The following is a 24,388-nucleotide window of genomic DNA, read 5'->3' as shown; positions in this document are numbered from 1 at the left end:
CACCATGAGTAAGAGCCATCGCTGTCACTTCAAGGGTTAAAGAGGATCCCTCCCTAAGACTGGGGACAGAGGTGGCCACTTTTATTACACAGCCCTGTATGTGCTTTCTCTTACCCCTCTCAATTTGTATTTTATGTATGCTTCCTGACCAAGGTTTTGTCTTTTTAATTATTTTTTTGAAGATTTTATTTAGTTTAGCGAGAGAGTGAGCACAAGCAGGATGGGGGGGGGGGGGGGGCGGAGAAACAGCAGAGGGAGAAGCGGACTCTCCACTGAGCAGGGAGCCCCAAGCTGGTTTCCATCCCAGGACCCTGGGATCATGACCCCAGCGGAAGGCAGACGCCCTTAACCGACTGAACCACCCACATGCCCCTGTCTTTTAAATTTAAACTACCATACATGTTTCCAGTGACTTTAAGACAACACGTTTTCAATTTTTTTTCAATCTCTTTTATCCGTTATTTTTCAGGAATCGTTCAGCTTAATTTTCTTCCACCCCTCATGAAACTATATTGTAATATTCTGACACTGAATCACTAGATTATGTTGCTTGCTGCACAGCAGATTGTGAGTGAACTTGAAAAGCAAATTCAGTTCAATTCAAACGAGTCACAGGTTGTCTATATTATACAAGAACAAGATGAATCATTTGTCGTCAGCTCCTTCCATCTTTGACACAAGCAAGGATGCCAGCTACCAAGCCTTTTGAGTATGTGTACGACGGCCACGCACCACCTTCGCTACGTCACGCTCAGCGGCTTTTAAGGAAGTGCAAGATCACCCTCAAATCCCGACACCAACGCACACCCCACCCGGAGGGGCCTGGGCGACCGCACCTAGGCCCCTTGCGCAGGCGCAGACGAAGAGGCGCGGGCTGCGCTGCTCAGGCACTGCCGCGGACGTGCCCGAGGACCTCGCGCTGCCGGGGCCGGAAGTGCGTGCGCTCGGCCTTTCCGCGTCCCTCGCGGTGAGCGTCAGGTCGCAGCGGCGTGGTCCGCGCAGAGGGTTCCCGGCCAACTGCTCCTTTGCGGGCCCCGACGTCGCCGCCCTCACTCCTGCTCTTCGGTTGAGGGAAGATGGTGGGCCGGAACAGTGCCATCGCCGCCGGTGTCTGCGGGGCTCTTTTCATCGGGTACTGCATTTACTTTGACCGCAAGAGACGGAGTGACCCCAACTTCAAGAACAGGCTTCGAGAACGTGAGTGGGTCCCCCCGGCCCCAGGCCCGCAGCGTCCATCCGCCTGTCCTTCGCCGCCGCGGCCGCCTCCGCGTGCCTCCTCCCCGCTGCCCACTCGCGGGGTCGTGGGGGGCGTCGGGGTGCCCGGCGGCCGCGGGCCACCGGGGCGGAAAAAGGCAGCGGCGCCGGCTGCGCGCTCCCGGTGCCGCTCCTGGCTCTGGTGCCCTGCAGGATTCCCTCCATTTTGGAGGGACGATTTTTCCCGTGTTGTCTTCCCCAACCGCTTGTCCTCTGAATGCATTCGTTTGTATTATAATTTAGGATGTATGTGTGTTGGCGGGGGGGCTCTTTTTTTCGTTCACCTTTTTAAATCTCTATTCTTAACTCTAAAGTCATGTGTTTTGTATTTTACGTATTTGTGCTTGAAACCAGATCCGTAAATCAACGGTATCCTTGCAGCATTCTTAAACCCTCTTGGTAGCTTCCCTGAAAATGCTTCCAAGATACGAGTGAATGCTATAGAAATTGCAGGGGAGTCCAAAGGGCTGCGCTTCTCCTGTGGCTCAGTCTTATTTCATACCTGCGACATCTTTTAAAAGAGGTTCACGTGAGGGAAATCTTGTCACCAGAACCATTGTGATCTTTGAATTTCGGAGGCCTCCTTATTCGCAACAGTGGAAGGATAAATTTGTTGCGATAATTATTTTTGTACCTATTTAGGTTGCTCAGTCGAATAATTTCTAAAATTAAAATTAAGGGACACCTGGATGGCACATTTGGTTGAGCATCCAGCTCGGTTTCAGCTCAGGTCATGATGTCAGGATTGTGAGTTCGAGCCCCACGTGGGGCTCCCTGCTCAGCGGGGAGTTTCCCCCCCCCCCTTGCCCTTCCCCCCACTTGTGCACTCTCTAAAATAAGTAAATCTTTAAAAAATAAAATTAAAATCAATACGTAAGTTATTATGGCCCAGAAGGTACGAAGGCGTGATTATTCTAATGAATGCTTACTATTTAATTAAGCAGTAGTAAATCATTTCAGGTATTCAGGAGCCCCACGTGGCTAGTGACCTACCGGCTTGGGGGTATAAGATGACCTTATACCATCTAGATCATCTAATTCTAGTCTTGTGTTTTAGGAAGGAAGGGATACAGACTATTTTATTTACAGTTAGATAGACTAATGGAAAGAATGCTATTTTGGATTCAGACACTCAGTGTTCCAGTCCCAGGTTAGTCACAGATAAGTTGCATAATTTTAGACTTTCTGAATCTTACGTTTCTTAGCTGGTAAGATCAGGTAATGTCACCTGCCGCTGGTTGTTTTTGTGAAGACTGAGCTGTTTGAAGTGCCCACCACCATTCGTGATAGAGAACAAGCTCCTCCATAGATGCTGGCTGTAAGCCTAGCTAGAAATTGAGATCATTTTTTCATAGTTTCAGTAATAGTTGGAGGGGTGGTGGTGGTGGTGGTGGTATGGCTACAGAGCTCAGTAAAGAATGGATTAATCCTTTCTTCCTTTGGAAACACTGCAGTCTTATTGTTAGAAATCTTGAGAGAACTAATTTTTGGTTGAAATCAAAGAAGCTGTCATTTTAGACAAATTGAGAGATTATTTTCAAAATCCCTTTCCCATCATCTTCAATCCATAAATTTTTTTTTCTAGCGTTAGCAGTGGCCTAAAGATCTCAGTGGTCAGACTTGAATGATTAGCTGAGTAACCCTGGGTGAGCAACTTGAAGCTTTTGTTTCCCTCTTTTGTAAAATGTTATAATACATTGGGAGTTTAGTACAGTGCCTGGCGCATGGTAATTGATGGATGCTACAGATTGTTTATGAATATAATTTTTCGACGTTTCCTTTAGGAAGTAAATTTAGGTTCAGAGTAATTCTGCAGTCCGTAAGTTCATGTTTTATGTGTATTTTTGAAAGTAGATAAAGTGTTTTAACTTGTTAGGTTTACACAGTAGCACTTGGGACTAATTTCTGATAAATACTGAGTCAAGGCCTAATTTTGCTCATTGAATGTGTAACTCCATGATTTCTCAGTCTGTTACCATCTTTCCCTTTATCACAGAGATAGTGTAATATACTGATAAGGTAACAAGTAAATTGTCTTATGAAACTAAAGCTAGAATTTTAATCGAATGCTAGAAATTTAGAGCAACTAATCAGTCTTAAAATTTGGTAATTTTATCAAACATTCAAACACAATCACTCTCTACCACAGTAAAAAATACAACTATAAGATTGGATAGTAATGGAAACTAAGTTTCTCTCTGTTGGGTTTCATTATTATTTTTTGTCATTTCCATAAATCTGGCTTAGCAAACTGTATTTCTGTATATTCTGCAGAGTTGCCATGTTCATTTCTGAGGTTCCTTTTATTTTTATGGGAACGTCTTCACTTCTGTTAGAAGGTAGCGGAGGGATAGTGAAGTATTTCCCAAACTGAGAAGGCACTTCGAGACTGGGAAATGAAGCAGGTGACTCCATACAGTTTACGGTTTTATGCCGCGTAACTGACTGACGGGGGAGTGGGCAGATGATGATCCCGTGGCACAGTTATTCTCCACAAAGTCCAGATTTTAGTCCACATTTCTAGAGTGAGGGCACTGGCAGAAGAGCATTGTTGTGGGATCAAAGGATTTGCATGCACCTAAATGACAGCTAACCTTTTATTAGATATTAGATACTGTGGCACTACCTGTGTGTCAGGAAGGAGAAAGACTGTGTTCTCTCTCACAGATTCATGGGAGGCCAAAGGAAACCTCCCCCAGTCGTGGCCTTGGGCCTCTCTAAGGTCTAAGGTATGTACGTGAATCTCCAAGGGACCTGGAACATCTAGCCCCAGGAGAGGTCATCCAGTGCACATGAACAAGATGGAAGGCCAAAGACAGAGTCGGTATTGTCCCCACTCTTAAAGCTTCTCTACAGCGTGCAGCGGCAGTAGAGAATAATGTTTGAGGACACATGTTCTGAAGTTCAGCTGCTTGGCTTTGAATTGCCCCTCTACCAATTATTAGTTGTGACCTTGGTAAATGTTCTCATCCGTAAAATGGAGATCATAATAGTACTTGTTTTAGTGTTACTGTGAGGATCAAGTAAGCGAATTAATAACCTTTAGACTAGTGTCTGGCCCGTAGCATCTACAACTTACTGGGTGCTTACCTTTTTTTTTTTTTTTTAAGATTCTATTTATTTATTTGATGGAGAGAGAGACAGCCAGTGAGAGAGGGAACACAAGCAGGGGGAGTGGGAGAGGAAGAAGCAGCTCCCAGAGGAGGAGCCTGCTGTGGGGCTCGATCCCAGAACGCCAGGATCACGCCCTGAGCCAAAGGCAGACGCCTAAAGACTGAGCCACCTTGGCGCCCCTGGGTGCTTGCTTTTAACATCTCAGTGTTCCTTTGTCTTCGTGTCTGTTGCTTCTGTGAGGTCTTCTGTATCTCTTCTAGTCTTTAGTCGTCTCCTTCTGGCACTAGTGATGTTAGTAATTAGTTAAGGTAGTATGGTAGCATTTATTATTTTCTGCCTCAGGACGGCCAGATAAAACCCTTAAACAAATTGAGGGTAGAATGTTATGGTTCTGTTTCCCCATAGTTGCCTGAAGATGAACACCTAGGAAAGGTAGTTTGTTAGAAAAATAGGCAGACTTCAAATTTATATGTAAGATCAGCTTATTTAATGTATCTTTTTGTTGAAACTGTCAGAATTGTATTTAAGCCTTAGAGTTGTAGCACTCAAGGTGTTTTGGGGGCTAGAGTTGCCAAGAGGTATGGGTGTGGTTAAACCCAGTTTGATAGGGTAGATAAGTTTCCTGGACCACAATAAATGAATCCATCTCACTGCAGTTAGGCAGACTGGTCACTTGTCTTTAGTCATGCATTGATTGAGACTTGAATTTGTGGCCCACTTTAAGGTTTTCAGAGGACATTTGCTTGTTTTATGAAGCTTTTGTTTCTCACAGTGGTAAAGTTAAACATGCCTTATCCTTACAGAGTCAGAGATTTATTTGCCAAAGATCACCCAGGTAATAAGTATTAGAGCCTTAACCTTTCTTAGCTCTGCCACAGTCTCCCTGTCACTGGTACTTTTTAGTGACTAGGGAAACTTATTTAGGTATTAGCATAGCACAACTCCTGGTAGTGAACTATCTCAGTACCAGATGCGTACTGAGGTAGTTCATCACCAACTCCTCATTTGGCACATTATAAACCAGACACTGTTAAAAAATACTTTACATGCATTAACTCATTTAATCTTCACATCAACTCTGTGAAGCATGTATCATTCTTAGGCCAGTTTTACATACGAGGATAGTGAGGTACAGGTTACTAGAACTTGGCCCAAGGTCATGCTGACACTAAGAAGAGCTGGGATATAAACCAAACAGTGCTTCCCCTGTGCTAACACCGTTTCACGTGGAAACACCCTTTCATGTGGAGTATATCATTATTTAGCAATTTATTTTATTTTTTATTTTTTGAAATTTTAAAAAGATTTTCTTTATTTGAGAGAACGCTCAGCCTTTGGGGGGGGGGCGGGGAGGAGCAGTGGTAGAGGGAAAGGGACAAGCAGACTGCACTGAGTGCAGAGCCCAACACGTGCCATCCCATGACCCTGAGATCATGACCTGAGCCAAAACCAAGAGTCAGAAGCTTAACTGACTGAGCCACCCAGGTGCCCCTGTAGCAGTTTAAAATATTGTCATGTCCTTTATTGATTTGGCTTAAGGCTTTTAATATTTTAACCATCGCTTACTTCTGAGATACGTGGTGTTGCTTTTTCGAGTCAAAAACAAGACAAAAAACAATTTACAGCTGAATTCTGTCCTCCTACCCCCTCTTTTTTTCTCATTTAGAAATGCCAGATAGCTTTCAACATTCAGTAAAGATTGAATCTGTTATATTTCAGTAATAAAACTTTCCTTTTTTTTTTTTTAAGATTTTATTTATTTATTTGACAGAGACAGCCAGCGAGAGAGGGAACACAAGCAGGGGGAGTGGGAGAGGAAGAAGCAGGCTCAAAGCAGAGGAGCCTGATGTGGGGCTCGATCCCATAACGCTGGGATCACGCCCTGAGCCGAAGGCAGACGCTTAACTGCTGTGCCACCCAGGCGCCCCGAGTAATAAAACTTTCCAACAGCAGTGGTTTCATTCTTGCTTGTGTTTCATGTCTTATGTAGTTTTGGGGGGGGGTGGGGCTTGCTCTGCTTATGGCATTAATCACCTGTTAGAATTGCTGATCTTGGTGCCCCAGAGGGGAGGAAAAAGCTCTTCCCCAGAAATAATAATATTGTCCATAGCTCATTGACCAGAACTCTGACCCTGAGAAATCACAAGGAGACAAGGGAATAGGAGAGCCCTACTCTGGGGTGTTTTGCAAATAGAATGAATGACTGCCACAGCAGTTTGACTTCTTTTGAGTTCCCATTTTAATAATGGTAAAATTAAAATACTCCATTTCTTGCAGGAAGAAAGAAACAAAAGCTTGCCAAGGAGAGAGCTGGACTTTGCAAGGTAATCTGATTTTGTTTGTTTGTTTGTTTATACTGTATTTATATATGGTTATAAAACTATAAAATATACTTAACATGTGTTTTGAGAAAGCTAGTTGATACCAGACATTGTATTTTCTATTTTGAAATATAATTTGTTGTTGTGTTTTTGGAATAGTTAACTCCATTCAACTGCAGATTTTCTGGTCCATCATTATTTCCCCCTTGTTGGCCCAGATAGCAGACAGCTTACTACATAAGCAGTAACTGCAAGGAAATAAGCGGATAGTCTCCAGAAGATAATTCTACCAAACTGTTCAAGCTTTCTCACTCAGCTGCTTCAAAAATAATACAACAATACATTTATTTATTTAATTTTCCTTCCTTCAGCTCCTTTTAAAAGAACCACATACTATTTGTTTCAAAAGTTGTATAAGATTATTCATGCCCAGTGATCCAGAATCCTACCACATGGCAGATTTTTTTATCTTGATGTTATATGTACATGTAGATAAAAATCTTCTTTTTTTCTTTTCATAGCTCCTGTGTTCATGATTATTTTTAATGACTACATAGGTTTCTCTGCTTGATAAAAAAAATGTTCTGTGACATGTGTAAGTAAAGTAAGTAAATGTTAATCATTGCACATATAGCTTTTCTTTTTTATTAAAATTAGTTCCATTGTTTGGATTCCCAGGACTTGGACTACAGGATCAGTAGTGGTTCTTTTTAAAGCAAGTTGAGGCAAAGAAAAAATTAATCAGAAAATGTTACATTTTATTATTTTGAAACAATCAGATAATCAACACAGCTAAGTGACTGGACACAGTAATAATGAAGTGAAACTGAGAGGCAACCACTTTGTTGCCTTATGTCTAAACTACCTTTCTGAAGTATATGTTGTTAGTGTTTCAGTAGCCTTTTCTTTCTAAAGATGTGGGAAGGTAGATACAGACATGCATCAGTGTGTATTTTTTAGATTCAGGAATAATCAAATTCTTGCCTCTGCTGGGATAGTTACAAAAGATGCCTCTACTTTGAGAAATTTAAATTATTTCATCTTTGTTGGTAATGCGAGTGTATGTAATATTAATCAGGAACCAAAAGCTTCCATTAATAGAAGTCTAGGTTTTTAAATAGAATAGGACTTTTTAAAAGTAGGCTTATGTTTTTTAATAAGTCACATAGCCGATGGCATTATATATTACCATAGTCTGGTAATATATAACAAACTACAAAACAAAAACACAGAAATCCAAGCTTATTTAAATAAAGCTGCTTTTATAATAGCAATTTGTAATAGCAAAAAAATTAGTAGTAGCTCATGTGCAACAAATAGATCATGATTAAGCAGTTCTAGATTTCTCAATGGAATAGTCTATTACCATTTAAAAAGAATCTTTTAGATGCATGTAAAATCTATACAAAATGATGTGGGATCAGAAGAAAGTTAATTATGGTTACATAAAAATCTATAAAAATGGCAATCAAAATAGTATAAATAGTAAAGTGCACAGTTTATGATAGAGATAATTGTATTCTTCATTTTTTACTTTAGGTTTGATGTACAGCATTCTGAGAACTGTTCTAGTATCAGTTTGATCAATAAGTATTTTTTTCTTATATTCATTTAAATGTAGATACTAAACTAATGCTTGTAAGTATTGAAGAGTAAATTTCTTTTTATCTTTTTTTGTAATGAGTTATTCAGTTTTTTGTTGTTTTGGTTTTAGTGGCATGATTTTCTGTGTATTGGTTACATCCCCAGTGTAATTTTGGTATCAGTTATTAAATATTCTTTTTCCAAACAGTTACCTGACCTGAAAGATGCTGAAGCTGTTCAGAAATTCTTCCTTGAAGAAATACAGCTTGGTGAAGAGTTGCTAGCCCAAGGTAAGTCATTAAAAGATGAGGAAATTAGAATTCTTCACAGTAAGTATAAATTTATGGTGATAAGGGGCTTTTTTTTGGTGTAGTGTAGCAGCTTTTAAAAAAGTTATTCTGAATATTTCAAGACAAGTCATTTAGTAATGGGAAAATTATTTTATTTAAGACTGGCTCTAGGAACACCTGCGTCGCTCAGTTGGTTAAGCGTCTGGCTCTTGATTTTGGCTCAGGTCATGGCCTCAGGGTCCTGAGATGGAGCCCTGTGTCATCTCTGGTCTCTGTGCTGAGCCTGGAGCCTGCTTGAGATTCTCTCCCTCTCCCCCTCTTTCCCCCCGCCCCCTCCCCCCGGCTCATGCACACTCTTACATGCTCTTCCTCTCATAAAAAAAAAAAAGGACTGGTTCTAGAAAAATACTTCTCGTGGGTTATCATTATCCATAAGATGTTTTGAGTTTTAGGTTTATTTGATACATGATACAGAGAATATAAGTAATCTTTACAAATGAGGTTATTTTTTTAGCAGTTTAGGGACTATAGTCATAATGCAATATGTAAATAATAACTGAAGGATTGTGATCTAGGCATATACTTTCTCAACTTCTTCATCTAATCTTCAGGTCTTTTCTAATATTTATAGGAAGGAATGGCTAATATAAGTCCCAGAGAAGGTTAATTTACTTGTCAGGGTCAAAACAGTGAGTTCATGGTGCTCGATTTCAGGACCAGCCCGTGATCTGAATATGATCTAGAGTTTAGGCTGTGTGCTTTACATATTCAATTAAGGATTAAGAGTTGTTTTTTTTAAAAAAACATTACTATTATGAAGTTAAAATGATCAAAGTGACAAATCTGAGATCTGTAATGCAGTAATTTAGAGTCTTAAATGTATTTATAAATTTTTAGTGACAAATTAGCTTTTATTTTTTTAAAGGTTTTTTAAAATTAATTAATTAATTTGACAGAGAGCACAAGCAGGGGGAGCTGCAGGGAGAGGGAGAAGCAGGCTCCCCGCTGAGCAAGGAACCTGATGCGGGGCTTGATCCCTGGATCCTGGGATCATGACCTGAGCCAAAGGCAGACGTTCAACGGACTGAGCCACCCAGGCACCCCAGCTTTTATTTATTTTTAAAAGATCTGTTTATTGAGACAGAGTGTGTGTATGCAGGGCACTTGGGGGTAGGGGAAAGGGCAGAGGGAGAGGGAGAGAGAAAATCTTAAAGCAGGCTCCACACCCCAGTGCAGAGCCATCAGGCTCCATCCCAGGACCGTGAGACCATGACCTGAGCTGAAATCGAGAGTCTGATGCTTAATTGACTGCACCACCTAGGCGCCCCCAAATTATCTTTTATTTCAAAAGTAGCTTTGAAGTATTTGCTATCATTAGTAAAAATGATACTAGGTGTCAAGTTTTTCTTACGCTCATTGCTGTATCATAGATTTAGATAGTATTGAATTAACAGTGTAGGTCATTTGTGGTTTTTTATTTGGTTTTTTGGAAAGGATTAAAGGTTTCAGGTGGTGGTGACATGTTAACTTTTTGTCATGTCTCCCCCTTCCCAGTAATTTCTTTGCTTTTCTCTTTAGGAAATAATTATCATATTTGGATGGCATAGTAGGCTGATAATATTTATAAATAAAAATGGAAATTCCTTACTAGAAAGTAATTTTGCCTTTTTTACCCCATTACAATAAGAAAAAAGTGAGGTTTAATCATGGGGTAATAGTAAAGCACTTAAATCTTCAAAGAGCTCATTTGAGAGACTCTGTTACTTTAATATTTGAAACGAAAAATCTGCATGTATAGGGATATCTGTGTCTAAGGTATAGGTTGTAGTATTTCAGTTCATGCAGACATTCTCAAAGTATTTTGTTCATGCTCATAAATAAAGAGGTCTGTTTGATACTATCAAAATTTTCTGTCTTCCAAAATAGAAACACTGTTTTATATCATTTTATTTATTTTTTAAAGATTTTGTTTGTTTGAGAGAGAGGAAGAGTGAGCAGGGCAGAGGGAGAGGGAGAAGCAGACTCCTTGCTGAGCAGGGAGCCCAATGTGGGACTTGATCCCAGGACCCCAGGACCATGATCTGAGCCGAAGGCAGTTGCTGAACTGACTGAGCCACCCAGGAGCCCCTAGAAACACTATCTTAAATTATTTTACTCAGAGTGAAACATACAGAAAAAAGTACATTCATAATAACTTCTGTTTGGATGGGCTTGGAGATCCATGTATTGTGACCATCTGTTGACTTGAGCTGTCAGCTCCAGATTGAGAAGGACAGTAACTCATGCTGTCTGGGAGGAAGGCAGGGAAGGACAGGTGGGAGTTACTCTTTTTCCCAAGCTCATGTTCCACACTTCAGCTCATCACCATCCAGAGGGTTACTTAACTCTGCCAAGCTGCCTTTCTTATGGTGGAAACTACCAACCAAACCTGAGGTTGAAGACTCAGGTGGTTAGAATTAGGGAAAAAGTCAACATCAGAGTAAGTCATGCGAAGGCATGAGTGATTTAGGCAGTGAACTTCATCGCTTGGCATTCTCTTCCATCTAGGGATCTTCCATAAGCATAGTTTTGTTAACTGAGCCAGATCTCATCTCAGGATGATATGAACGGGCTCAGGTCTGCAAGTGCATAGAGGAAACCATTGAGTTACTGTGGTGGTTCATTAACTGTTTCCAGTGTATTTAGAAATGTTGGGAGGTGTCTTGGGATCCCGTGTTCTACACAAAAATCCAGTAGCAGCTCTGTTTCCATTTAATAATCAGAATTAATATCCCCAGGCGACAGTGTTGTAATCCCCTATATTGCCTGTAAATTCAGTGGTATGAGGATTCAGTGGCCAAGTGGCATCTTAATCACCAAGTCAGTGGAGCCATTGTGTCCCCCAGTGGAAGTCCAAGCCCTTGCAGAAGAACTAAGTCTTTTGTATTTTCCATTTTTAATGCTTTCTTCAGTTTGAATACCTCAGTCCTTAGATTTTTCTCAGTTGAAATGTTCAAGCAATTCCTCTTCATATACTATCCTTCAGTCCCTTATTTGGTCATGTTCTTATTCAGGGATTGGTCATGATCTTATTCAGGGTCAGAAAACTTTGTGTTTACTGGGTTATTATATAGGGCAAGATGTGGGGGTGGGGTGGACAGGACATGAGAATCTTCTGTCTCTGGATGCACCACCCTCCTAGTACCTCGATGTGCTCACCAACCCAGAAAGGTCAGGAAACAATTTTTTGGCATAAGTAGAATTTGCTCAGTTTCCTGTGTTTTATGTAATTGTTTTTCTTTCAAAAGTAATGTGTCCATTGTAGGATAAATTAAAAGAAAATCCTACCGCTCAGAGATAATCATTATTCTGTTACCTGCTTCTTGCCACTTCCATTAGTGTGACTGTTTTTCCTATTAGTATCACTTTTTTAAAAAGGTTTTTTTTCTTTTTCTTTTTTGAGTTTGCATGTGATCACATTCAAAATAGTATAAAGGATTATCTAAAGTGAATTTGGGCCTCCTTTCTACCTCAGTCCCCAGTCTTCCAGTTCTCAGAAAGGTAGTGTTCCGTAGTTAGCAATTTCGTTTCTTTTCTTTCTTTCTTTCTTTCTTTCTTTCTTTCTTTCTTTCTTTCTTTCTTTCTTTTTTTTTTTTAAGATTTTATTTATTTATTTGACAGAGCACAAGTAGGGGGACTGGCAGGAAGAGGGAGAAGCAGGCTCCTTAATGAGCAGAGAGCCCTATATGGGACTTGATCCCAGGACTGTGGGTTCATGACCTGAGCCGAAGACAGATGCTTAATTGACTGAGCCACCCAGGCCCCCCGTAGTTAGCAGTTTCTTATATAATTAAATAGTAATATACTTGGACATTTCTGCACTTTAGTTTCTCCCTTTTTGTATGTGTTTTGAAGACACTTGCATATCAGTACTGTGATCTGATTAATTTTTATTAATGCTTTCATAATATTCAGTTATATGGATGTACTATAGATTAGTTTCCAAGTTTTTACTTGTGTGATGTTTTTGGTCAATATCACTTGGAGATATAGTGAAGGCTTTAGAGTTGAATTTTTGACAAAGGCAGACTTTCCAGGTCACATGTTATTTTTATGTAAATCTTTCAGGCGAATATGAGAAAGGTGTGGACCATCTGACAAATGCAATTGCTGTGTGTGGACAGCCACAGCAGTTGCTGCAAGTGTTACAGCAAACTCTTCCACCACCAGTGTTCCAGATGCTTCTGACCAAGCTTCCAACAATTAGTCAGGTAAGGATTCGAAATGTTAATAAAAGTGAGTAGAATCTGAGAATTAAATGTTGTAGGGACATTGACATTTAAAAATTAGTCTAGTGAACATGATGAAATTATGAAACTCATTCTTGGAATCAAAGTAGAATTGGAGATAGCATGCTTGAAATTTTTCTTCCCTAATAATACTGAAATGAGCATAAGATCGAGTTATTGTACCCTACATGTGGATCAGGAGGTATGTCTCATAGTATGAAATCTCAGGCCTTGGTGTTCAAATACCAAAATTCAGGCCACTCGCAGCTACTTTCTGAAACTAGCTTTCTGTCGACTCTTGTGAGCCCATGCATTCAGTTAAGTGGCCTGGCAGAGGGGCCAAGATGGTATAGCCTGAAATTAGATCATAAAGGATTGTGGATACCCTCTGATCTCACTTCTCTAAAGGCCCCAGTGCCTCTGCTTCTGCCAAGGTGGGCTTTGGTCTTGGAGCTATTTGACTACATCTCCAAATGTATATTAAACACAACATTTGTATAAAAGATTATGTAACTTAAGAATTGATTAAAGTGCATTCTGTTGGTTTTTAATTTTTTCCAAGGAACCGAAATGAATCTGTTTTTTGAAATAGTTTGTTTATTTGTGTAATTTCCACAGTTGGTGTGATTTAAAATTGGTTAATTCTTCAAACTGACCTTTACTCAGTTTGGAAAGGGACTGGAGAGAAAATAAAGGCCCTGAAGATTTCAGGGAAAGAGTTGAAAAAAAACCAAAGATTTGGTCTTAATCCTTTTTAGACTAATGTGGTTCCTGGTCTGTCTAAATCAGAATCTTCTGTTAGTATTATCTGCTCTTGGAAAGGCAGCAAAGCTTAGTGCTTTTGGAAGATGGACCTGAGAGTGTGAGGTCTTTTGAAATATGGATGAATTCAGGATGAAGCCAGAACTCCTCTTTTAAAAAATGGCCTCCTTTACTCAGTTAACTTAATGTCATCTGGAAATATTTTCAACTGCTAATTTTGGAATTACTGTATTCCTTCTTGTATAATGACTGAGCATTTTCAGGCCAAAAAGGGAAATGTTAGGAGCATAGAATAACCAGTAAAGTGCTAATCAGTATTCTTAGTCTATATGGGAGTGAAAAGATACCTTAAATTCTTTTTGGTTTTAGTTATATAATTGATTAACATGTAAAACAGTATATTATTATCCTTCCTTGGATTTTGAAATAGGACTGACAGTAGTGTGATCATTATTTTCTTTGGTAACAGTGTTTAGAAGTGTTAAGTATTGAAATCTCAGAATGGGTAAACTTAATAAGATTTGATTCTTTGAATAAAAAGGACATTTTTTTCCCTTAAAATTTTAGTTTAATTGAAGTATTGTTGACACACAGTGTTACATTAGTTTCAGGTGTACAGCTTACTGTTTTGACAAGTGTGTACATTATGGTCTGCTCACCACAAGTGTGGCTACCATCTGTCTCACCATACAATGGTATTTCATGATCATTGACTGTGTTTCCTATGCTGTATTTTTTATCCCCATAACTTTTTATCCTTGCATAACTGGAAGCCTGGACCTCTCACTCCCCTTCAGTCATTTGGCCCATCCCCCCACCCACTTCAGTTCTTCTGGCATCCACCAGTTTGTATTTATGCATCTCTTCCTCCTTTTTTTTGTTTGTTCATTTGTTGGTTTTTATATTCCACAAACAAGTGAAATTAGATGGTGTTTATCTTTATATTTGTGAAATAATACTTAGCATAATATCTTCTAGGTCCATCCATGTTGCAGATAGCAAGATCTCATTCTTGGTCCATTGTATATGTTTACCACTTCTTTATCCATTCATACATTGATGGACACCAATGTTGTTTCCATATCTTGGCTATTATAAATAATGCTGCAGTAAACCTGGAGGTGCATACATCTTTCCGAATTAGTATTTTCATTTTCTTTTTTTCTTTTTTTTTTTTTTTTAAGATTTTATTTATTTATTCAAGAGAGAGCAAGCATGACTGGGGGGCAGAGGGAGAGGGAGAAGCAGGTTTCCTGCTGAGCCGGGAGCCGGATGTGGGGCTCAGTCCCAGGACCCTGGGATCATGACCTGAGCTGAAGGCAGACGCTTAACTGACTGAGCCACCCAGGTGCCCTATATTTTCATTTTCTTTGGGTAAATAACCACCAGTGGAATTATTGGATCATATGGTTTTCCTATTTTTTAATTTTTTGAGGAACCTTCGTACTGTTTTCCACAGCGGCTGCACCAGTTTACATTCGCACCAACAGTGGATGAGAGTTCCTTTTTCTCCACGTCCTCACCAACATTTGTCACTGCTTGTGTTTCTGATTCTGGGCATTCTGACGTGGGAGGCGATATCACATTGTATTGTCGTTTTGATTTGCATTTCCTTGATGATTTAATGGTGTTGAGCATCTTTGCATGTGTCTGATGGGAAAATGTCCGTTTAGGTCCTCTGCCCGTTTTTAATTGGATTATTATTTTCCTTGGTGTTGAGTTGTAGGAGTTCTTCATATATTTTGGATATTAACCCCTTACTAGATGTATCATTTACAGATGTCCTCCAATTCATTATTTTGTCTTTTCATTTTGTTGGTTTACTTTGCCATGCAAATAAAAGCTTTTTATTTTGGTGTAGTCCCAATAGTTTATTTTTGCTTTTGTTTCCCTTGCCTGAGGAGACCTACCTAGAAAAATGTTCTTAAGGCCAGTGTCCAAGAAGATTACTGCCTGTTTTCTTCTAGGAGTTTTATGGTGTCAGGTCTCACATTTAGGTCTTTAATCCATTTTGAGTTCATTTTTGTGCATGGTGTAAGGAAGTGGTCCTGTTTCATTCTTTTGCTATTTATTGAAGAGACTGTCTTTTCCCACTGGATATTCTTGCCTCCTATGAAGGACTTCGAAAAATTAAATTTTTTTTTTTCTCTTTCAGAGAATTGTAAGTGCTCAGAGCTTGGCTGAAGATGATGTGGAATGAGAAAATGTCAACATAATCTCAATTAAAAATATTTTTAAAATCTTAAGTCGGAAGATGAGCAGCTCTGGGGGAAAAGGGCAAATAGGCTTGTTACGGACTGTCCTACACTGAAATCTACCAAAGTCGGTTTTTACTTTGTGTAGATCCATTCATTTGTTTTATTTATTTTTCCCAGTGAAAAGTGTATTTTGCTAGCAAGCTTTTCATTTTATAAATACACTATGAGTTACCAAAATATCATGGATTTATTTTATTCCTAAAACGTGCAATTAAAGTGTACATAATAACATCACATTACTTATGATAAAAATACTCAGTGCTTAGTTTTGAAAGATAGGCAAAAAACGTATAGGAGAAAGCTGAAGAATGCACGTTTTTTTTTAAGCTAGTACATTTGCTCTACATAAAAGAATTGGATGGAAACTTTATCAAAACTGAGCATTAAAATCTTTGAGAGATTATTTTTTTCCATTTAATCTCTTAAATATTTGAGATGTGCTGCTGTGCTGTATTAATTCACCCTCTCCCTGTGTATTTGTCTTGAAATGTTTAAATCGGTGGGCTTAATGTGTTCTGGATATTTATCTACTTGTATTTTAGATGTATGTAGTTGCAAATAGCACCAGGAATTAGATCTATGTACATTCTTAATCTAGCCATGGAGCTTCACCAATTACTCTCTGCCCTCTTTTCTCACTTAAAAAATGAGGGAATTGGTCTGCTAATTCAGAGAAGTGTCCCTTTCAGCTTTTACTTCATTTGGTTCTGTCTAGCATCTTCAAATTCACCTTCTCCTAAAGGATATATTTGTTTGGACAACCAGGCCTTGCATTTTTTTATACTCTGAAGTTTGCATGCTTGCCTGACTTAGTATTTCTGAATTGATCCCTCCCCATTTTTTTTTTTTTTTAAAGATCTAACTTGTGTTGATTTTCACTGAAATCATATGGTTCTGTCATTACTCTTGTAAATCTGAAACTTAACTTTTAGGGTAACTGGGATGATAAGCTTGTAAAATGTTCGCCTTTGCTTATCTTCAGTGTATCTCCTTAATCCTCTTTCAGTCTGATTCGTTTATCTTGTTATGATGAGAATAAGGTGTAACCTTGTGGCTGAAGACTTGAAAAGAATGGAGGTGTTCTCAAAATAGTGACTTGTTATCTGCAGTCACAGATTGAACATTAGGTCTGAGAATAAAGATCCTTGGTACTTAACTTATCATCTTTTGAACCGAGTAACAATTCCTCCCTGTATATACATTGCCTTTATTTTGTCTCAAAATCTGGAGAGATCCTGAAGACTTTTCCAAAGTACTTACATATTTAATTTACTTACAAATTTTCCTTAACCTTAACCTTGGGTTTTTGTTGTGGTTGGGATATAGAGGAAAGAGTTTGGAGTATGGTTCTAAGTTTTTGCTTCCAGACAGCCGCATGGCCTTTGGCAGGTCACATTACATCTCTGAATTTACCCCTAGTATTCTCATTTATAAAATTAGAACATCAGACAGTGTAACTCAGACATTTAAGGACTCTTCCTCACGTACGTTCCAGGTTCGTGATCCTGCAACCTTAAACAGTATGTTTTGTTTTTTATTGCATCCTGCCTACTCTTCTCTGGGGATAGGGAGGTGACCAGTGTAAACATTCTGGTTAGTCGGTTTTACTCCTAGATCCCAAATCCAAAGCAGTGTAGTGGTCATCGGTCACACAGCTAGGAAACAGTCTTTTTGTCCTGTACTCTCCCTAGCCAGAGGGGAGTATTCAGACCAACAGCATTCAGAATGTAGGTCAGAGTTAGAACATAAGGGGGAAAAGAGCATGGGGTAGACAGCTCGGCAAGGGAGGAGTGGACCCATAGAAGCTTAGGACTAGCTGGAGGAGTGAGCAGTCTACTTAGCTTTGGGAGAAGGTATGAAGGCTGTATACCCTTGAGAATTGTAGTGTAGTCCAAGCTTGGTATCACTGGGTTTTCTGAAAAATAATCAGCTTTGATCTAATGCTTGTTGAAAAGGCTGTGCTATCTTCCCAGTGGAGCTGATTATACAGTCATTTTCTTACTTAAATGACAGCTTTTGTGCTTTAAAATTAGGTGCCACTTTTGGAAGGTGGTAGTTGGTTTTTAAAAAAAAAAAAAAAAGCCCAAACAGTTTAAAAAAAAAAAAAAAAAGCCCAAACAAGGTTTTCCCCCAGGCACATAATTGGCAAACATGGTTTCCTATCTAAATTTTTACACCGTGATGGAGCCAGGAAGTAGGGATGATGTTGGCCAAATGGTGTTCGACCCACGATTTAATCAGAGTGATGACAGCCTGAATGTGCCCATGTGTTAATTTTGAATGCTTATATAAAGTCTTTGGAAATATGTGTTAGTGCATGTTAGTCCCTGGGAAGGAGCTGTTTGATTCCACAATTTGTACTTAAGGTGAAAGTACGCTTCAAATGTGCTTACCTGGCAGAGTCTGTGCTGTCCTGTTAACAGATAACTAGAATTTATGTTAAGTACATAAAACCTAGGACAGTGGGCATAGTAGGCAGTCAGCGAATGTTTGAGTCCTCTTACCCCTCAATAAGGTTGATATTTTTTACCATCTTTATGCTTGCTTTTCTGACCTTGTGGAACCAACTTATGGACCAGAGTATTAATAAAATATTACAGAAAAGATTTTGAGAAAATTAGTATATCATGCAGATGTTACACAAAATTTTCTTTCTTGTAACATAAAAAAATGCAGTTTTATTGCTTGTGCCTCAGCTGTTTAAGTAAATATTAAAGGGCTTGGAGAAAATTTTCTTTCGGTGTATATTTGCAGAAGTGAATTCTCAGTTCGATTCACAGTGGTGGTACCTGCTTCTAGGTAAATATCCCTTAGAGAAGTGACAGTTGACAGTTGTGCAGCTTGTCCCAGGAAAAGCACATTTGCTTTTGACTTCAGGAGATTCGCAGATCCCAGGTTAAGAACCCGTGCTTTCCTGTCAGTAGGTGAGGATTTTATGTAATAGTGGGTTCCTGACTTGAGCAGGTGCCTGGAAAGAGTATTAAAACACATCGCTGGGCAGTAGGTCTCAGCAGGATCATATTATCAGTATATATTTTTTAAATCAAAATATATTTTTTTAAAGATTTGTTTATTTTTGGAGAAAGTGTGAGCAGGGGGAGGGGAAGAGGCAGAGAATCTCAAGCAGAGTCCGTGCCCAAAATGGGGCTCTACTTCATGACCCTGAGATCATAAGCCACCCAGGAGCCCCCAAAATATTTTCATTTTTAGTTTCTTTTAAGTAAACTCCCCCCAGTGTGGGGCTCCAACTCAGGACCCCAGATCAAGAGTCACATGCTCCACTGACTGAACTAGCCAGGTGCCCCATGTTAGCATTTCTAATAAGTCTCCAAGTTTTAGTGGGCCGCTGGTCTGGGACCCTGCTGTGAATGTGACACAGCAACACTCAATAGTGGTGTAGAAAACATAAATAGGAAATTACTATAGGATAGCAGCCATGTTAACGTCAATGTACTTTAGCACTCTCTTCTGTAAAAATGAGATGTGTAGGGGCGCCGGGGTGGCTCAGATGGTTAAGCATCTGCCTTCCGCTTAGGTCATGATCCTGGGATCAAGCCCCATATTGGCTCCCAGCTCAGCGGGGAGTCTGCTTCTGCCTCTGCCTCTCCCCCTGCTTGTGCCCTTTCTCTGTCTCTCGCAAATGAATAAAATCTTAAAAAAAAATGAAATGTGTAATTAGAGAAAGCCAGCTAACTGGGGGTAGAATGTAATTAATTAAGAATACCTGGTACTCATTCTAACGATCTGAAGCATAAAGACCATCAATTATCAGACTTTATGTTCAGTATAGGCCAGTCCATTTAAATGTGTTTTAGGAATATTTTCTATAAACAGCCCATCAACTAGACACATCAGTTAAGCAGAAATTACATTCCCTGAGCATTTTAGTTGCGAGTTTTAAAATTTTTATTCCATATTTGTGTCTTCTGGCAAATCAAATGGAATTTTCTCCTTTTTTAGATACAAGGTCTCCAGGACGTTTTATGTATGTAATTTTTTTCCTTCACTTTTTTTTTTTTTAAGATTTTATTTATTTATTCGACAGAGATAGAGACAGCCAGCGAGAGAGGGAACACAAGCAGGGGGAGTGGGAGAGGAAGAAGCAGGCTCATAGCGGAGGAGCCTGATGTGGGGCTCGATCCCATAACGTTGGGATCACGCCCTGAGCCGAAGGCAGACGCCCAACCGCTGTGCCACCCAGGCGCCCCTTTCCTTCACTTTTGATAGCTACATACAGCTGTGTTCTGGAAACAGTCCAGGAGGCATTACAGAGGTGTTAAATCCTTTCTTAATTTCCACTGATATTGATAGAAGAGTCAAATACTTTGCAATCATAGGGGTATAGAAGTGATGGGTGGGGGAATGGAGGGAGAAAAAATGGCTTAAGAGGGGCTGTGGTTGAGCTGGAGCTTGATCTGAAGATGGCATGTGGAAAGTGCCAGCATGTGATCTGTGTGTTCCAGGAGAACAAGGATCCCACTGGAATTTCACTGAGATCTTAAAATTCATGTAGCCCTGCCTTGCCTTTGTTGCCTAAGGAAGTAGGTGAGACAGCTGAGCTGGCCTTTTTAGTTTGTACCTCAGTAGAGTGGGTAATTTTGAAGTTCTAAAACCAGAACCTGTCTCCGTTCACCCAGAGTAGCACGCAAGACGAGTCCCTGGGCAAGTTAAACAGGTTCGTTCGTGACCTCTGGACGGTGTTCACATGGTGCCTGCACTTGCTCACCCTGCTCAGCGTTTGAAGAGGGCAACTTTGTGGTCTTAGAGACTGATTATTTTATAAACCAGTTACATCAGTTACCATTTTTATAGAGCCCTATGGTAGTTTCCAAAAGCTTCCTCTACAGTTAGGACTCCAGTAGCGAACCCAACTTGAAATAGCACTAGTGGCATTTGTTGGCTCCTCAGGAAGAGTAGATCTAGCCTCTCAGATTAGCATGAGCACTCCAAACCAGGACAGCTCCCTCCACCTCTACGTCTCATTGTGCTTGTTGATGTTCACTAACACACAAAGGATGACAGAAACACTTCCTGGGCTCTAGAATGGATTCAATTCACTCAGGTGCCTTACAGTCTCCTACAGGAGTCCTTCCCCTTTCACAGCTTAAAAAACCTGCCTAGGGTTGCATGGGAAATGGAAGGTTCAGGATTTCCGCCCCATCCTTATGGACATATGATTTATAAATTAAGATTTTGTGTATTTAAAGTGTGCAGGGCGATGTTTTGGTGTATGTGGACATAATACCACCGTCTATCACCTCACATAATTACTTCTTCAGGCATGTAATGTGAGAATACTTACGATCTACTCTGCAGATTTCAAGTACACAGTACTGTGGTCCCCATGCTATACGTTAGATGTCCAGAACTCAGAACTGAAAGTTTGTACACTTAGTTCAACATCTCCCTAGTTCCCCTACCCCCTTATCCCTGGCAGCCACCATTCTACTCTTTCCATGAGTTTGATTTGTTAGAGTCCACCTCTGAGCGAGATCATACAGTACTCGTCTTTGCGTGTCTGGCTTATCTGACTTAGCACGATACCCTCCAGGTCCAACCATGTCCCAAATGGCAGAATTTCCTTTTTTAAGACCGAATATCCCATACACACACACATTGGTTACATTTTATGTATCTCCTTATCCACTGACAGACATTTAGCTTACTCTCCTGTCTTGCCTCTTGTGAACAATGCTGCAGTGAACTTGAGAGTGCTCTTCGAGATGGTGATTTCATTTCTGATGTATACCCAGAAGTGGGATTGCTGGATCATTTGGTAGTTGTTTTTTAAGTTTTTGAGACCTGTCCATACTGTTTTCCAGAGTGACTACATCACTTCCCAGTGGGCTCGCTTTTCTCGACATCCTCTCCAACACTTGCCTTTTGACTGTGTTCCTAGCCATTCTGTCAGGTGTGCGGTTGACGCTGTTTTGTGTATGTGCTGCAGAAGTGAGCAGGATTCACATTTCCCAGATGGTTAGTGATGTTGAGCACTTGCTGGCCATTTGCATGTCTTCGGAAGAAAATGGCTGTTAGGTCCTTTGCCCATTTTAAGATTAGATTATTTAATTTTTTGCTGTTGAGTTGTAGGCATTCCTCATTTTTTTTTTTTTTTTTTTTTTTTGGATATTAACCCCTTATCAGATAGGTAGTTCGCAAGTATTTTCTTTGATTCGGTTGGTTGTCTTCACTTTGTGGATGGTTTCTTCTGTGTAGAAGCCTTTTAGTTTGATGTGGTCCCACTGTTTATGTTTTCACTGTATACATGGAAGTATTTAATATTTGACTTTCAAAATTCTGAGTTTCACCTTTACAGTATTTCTTACAACATTCTGAAACCAGAATTCTTTTTCAAGTTGTTTTTGTAAATTCCTTTTTGCTCTTTTACTTTTTTAATTGAAGCATAATTGACATACAAAGTAATGCTAGTTTCAGGTGTATAACATCATGATTCAACAATTTTACACATCATGCAATGCTCACCATGGTAAGTGTAGTTAGAAAACAAACTGGTGGTGGTCGGAGGGGAGGGAGGTGGGGGATGGGTGGAATAGGTGAAGGGGACTAAGAGGTACAAACTTCCAATTACAAAATAAGTCAGTCACAACATTATGACAGTATTGGCTCTGTTCCTCTGCTATACTTTTAACCCCATGGCTGACCACCAGTTTGTTCTCTGTATTTACGAGTCTGTTTCTGTTTTTCATTTGTTCATTTAGTTTTTTAGATTCCATATATAAGTGAAATCATGATATTTGTCTTTCTCTGACTTATTTCACTTAGCGTGATACCCTCTAGGTCCATCTCTGTTGTCACGAATGGCAAGATCTCATTCTTTTTATGTCTGAGCAATATTCTGTTGTGTATATATACCACTTCTTTATCCGTTTATCTGTTGATGTACACTTACTTTGCCTCGGTATCTTGGCTGTTGTAAATAATGCTGCAGTGAACCCAGAGAGATGCATACATCTTCCCAAATTAGTAATTTCATTTTCTTTGGGTAAGTACTCAACTGTGGAATTACTGGATCTTACGGTAGTTCTATTTTTAACTTTCTGAGGAGCCTCTATACTGTTCTCCACAGTGGCTGCACCAATTTACATTCCCATACATACAACAGTACACAAGGGTTCCCTTTTCCCCACATCCTTGCCAACACTTGTTAGTTCTTGTCTTACTGATTCTAGCCATTCTGACAGGTGTGAGGTGATCACTCATTGTGGTTTTGATTTCATTTCCCTGATGATGAGTGATGTTGAACATCTTTGTATGTGTCTGTTGGGAAAATGTCTTATTTGAAAGTATGTCTTCTGTTCAGGTCCTCTGCCCATTTTTAATCAGATTATAAGTTTTGGGGGTGTTGGGGTGTATAAGTATTTTTTTTTAAGATTTTATTTATTTATTTGACGGAGAGCCAGAGAGACAGGGAACACAAGCAGGGGGAGTGGGAGAGGAAGAAGCAGGTTCCCAGTGGAGGAGCCCAATGTGGGGCTTGATCCCATAACGCCAGGATTACGCCCTGAGCCGAAGGCAGACACCCAACAACTGAGCCACCCAGGCGCCCCATAAGTCCTTTACATATTTTGGATATTAAACCCTTATCGGATATTTTATATGCACATATCTTCAATTGAGTAGATTGAATTTTTGTTTTGTTGATGGTCTCCTTGGCATAAGCTTTTCAGTTTGATGTGGTCCCACTTGTGTTTCCTTTTTGTTACCTGTCTTTTGGTGTCAAATTCAAAAAATCATCACTACGACTAATGTCAAGAACCTTTCCCCCTATATTTTCTTCTAGAGTCTTATGGTTTCAGGTCTTATGTTTCCGTAAGTCTTTAATCCATTTTGAGTTGATTTTTGTATATGGTAAAAGAGTTCAATATCATCCTTTTATGTGCAGATATCCAGTTGACCCAGCACATTTTTTTGAAGACTGTCTTTCCTCATTGTGTGTTCTTGGCACCTTTGTTGAAGATTAGTTGACTGTAAGATTTAAGGTTTGAATTAAGGGTAACTTAGCACTGTACTTGGTTATCTCTTTGAGAGAGAGGGTAAAGGAGTTGGGGTGATTTTTTTTTTTTAAGAATGTAGGTACTTTTTCACCAAACATGAGAGACATAATGAGCAAACAAAACAAAATGGCCATTATATAATTCAAGTTGTACATAGAATGGATGCTGATTTCTTCAGAGAATACAGAGCCTGAGCAGTTGAAAGCACAAAACATTATTGAAATGATCTCTTATCTCTTTTAAAAATGCGAGTTTTTTTTGTTTTCTGTTTTATAACTTTGCATTGTCTAACATAATAATCTCTGTGCCCCCTCCCAAGTTACTCAAATATAGTTAATGCTTCAGCAGGGCATGCCATGACTTCCTGAGCTGCTGTCACAGACTGGAGCAGATAACAGGGCCAGAGTGTTGGAAAGGCTAGAGTGGAGAGCACGTTGACTCGGAGGGCTGGGATGAACCTGGGCTAGAGCAGTCTAGCTGTTGGGCCTGGGAGCGGGGGCTCTAGGTAGGGAGTGGGACCTC

At 39.8% G+C, this 24,388-nt stretch overlaps 1 protein-coding gene and 1 non-coding gene across 4 annotated transcripts; both read left to right on the top strand.

Moving 5' to 3' along the window:
- Nucleotides 1–797: 797 nt before the first annotated feature.
- On the top strand, nucleotides 798–17,011 carry TOMM20 (translocase of outer mitochondrial membrane 20). 3 transcript variants are annotated; one of them, XM_057308845.1, is made up of 6 exons: nucleotides 913–1,197; nucleotides 6,646–6,692; nucleotides 8,482–8,563; nucleotides 12,671–12,813; nucleotides 14,778–14,941; nucleotides 15,053–15,839. In XM_057308845.1, exons 1-5 carry the CDS (start codon nucleotides 1,077–1,079, stop codon nucleotides 14,898–14,900), a joined length of 516 nt encoding a protein of 171 aa, XP_057164828.1. In that variant the 5' UTR covers nucleotides 913–1,076; the 3' UTR covers nucleotides 14,901–14,941; nucleotides 15,053–15,839. The 3 variants fall into 3 exon arrangements, with proteins under 3 accessions (XP_026359927.1, XP_057164828.1, XP_057164827.1); XM_026504142.4 differs by lacking the exon at nucleotides 14,778–14,941 and having other exon boundaries at nucleotides 798–1,197; nucleotides 15,749–17,011; XM_057308844.1 differs by having other exon boundaries at nucleotides 14,778–15,839.
- Nucleotides 1,633–1,767, top strand: LOC113259318 (small nucleolar RNA SNORA14). Its single transcript, XR_003317559.1, has one exon. It is a non-coding gene; the product is annotated as a small nucleolar RNA SNORA14 (small nucleolar RNA).
- Nucleotides 17,012–24,388: the final 7,377 nt, after the last annotated feature.

The sequence above is a fragment of the Ursus arctos genome, unplaced genomic scaffold (assembly GCF_023065955.2).
Source record: "Ursus arctos isolate Adak ecotype North America unplaced genomic scaffold, UrsArc2.0 scaffold_7, whole genome shotgun sequence".
Lineage (NCBI taxonomy): Eukaryota > Metazoa > Chordata > Mammalia > Carnivora > Ursidae > Ursus > Ursus arctos.
This window is presented reverse-complemented; position numbering and strand designations above follow the sequence as displayed.

Bases quoted from the DNA above. Each gene is read 5' to 3' on its own strand.
- TOMM20 (XM_057308845.1), top strand. From the start codon at position 1,077: ATGGTGGGCCGGAACAGTGCCATCGCCGCCGGTGTCTGCGGGGCTCTT. The intron at 6,693-8,481 runs GTAATCTGATTT...TTTTCCAAACAG, and splicing joins AGAGAGCTGGACTTTGCAAG to TTACCTGACCTGAAAGATGC. The intron at 12,814-14,777 runs GTAAGGATTCGA...TTTTTTTTTAAG, and splicing joins AGCTTCCAACAATTAGTCAG to ATTTTATTTATTTATTCAAG.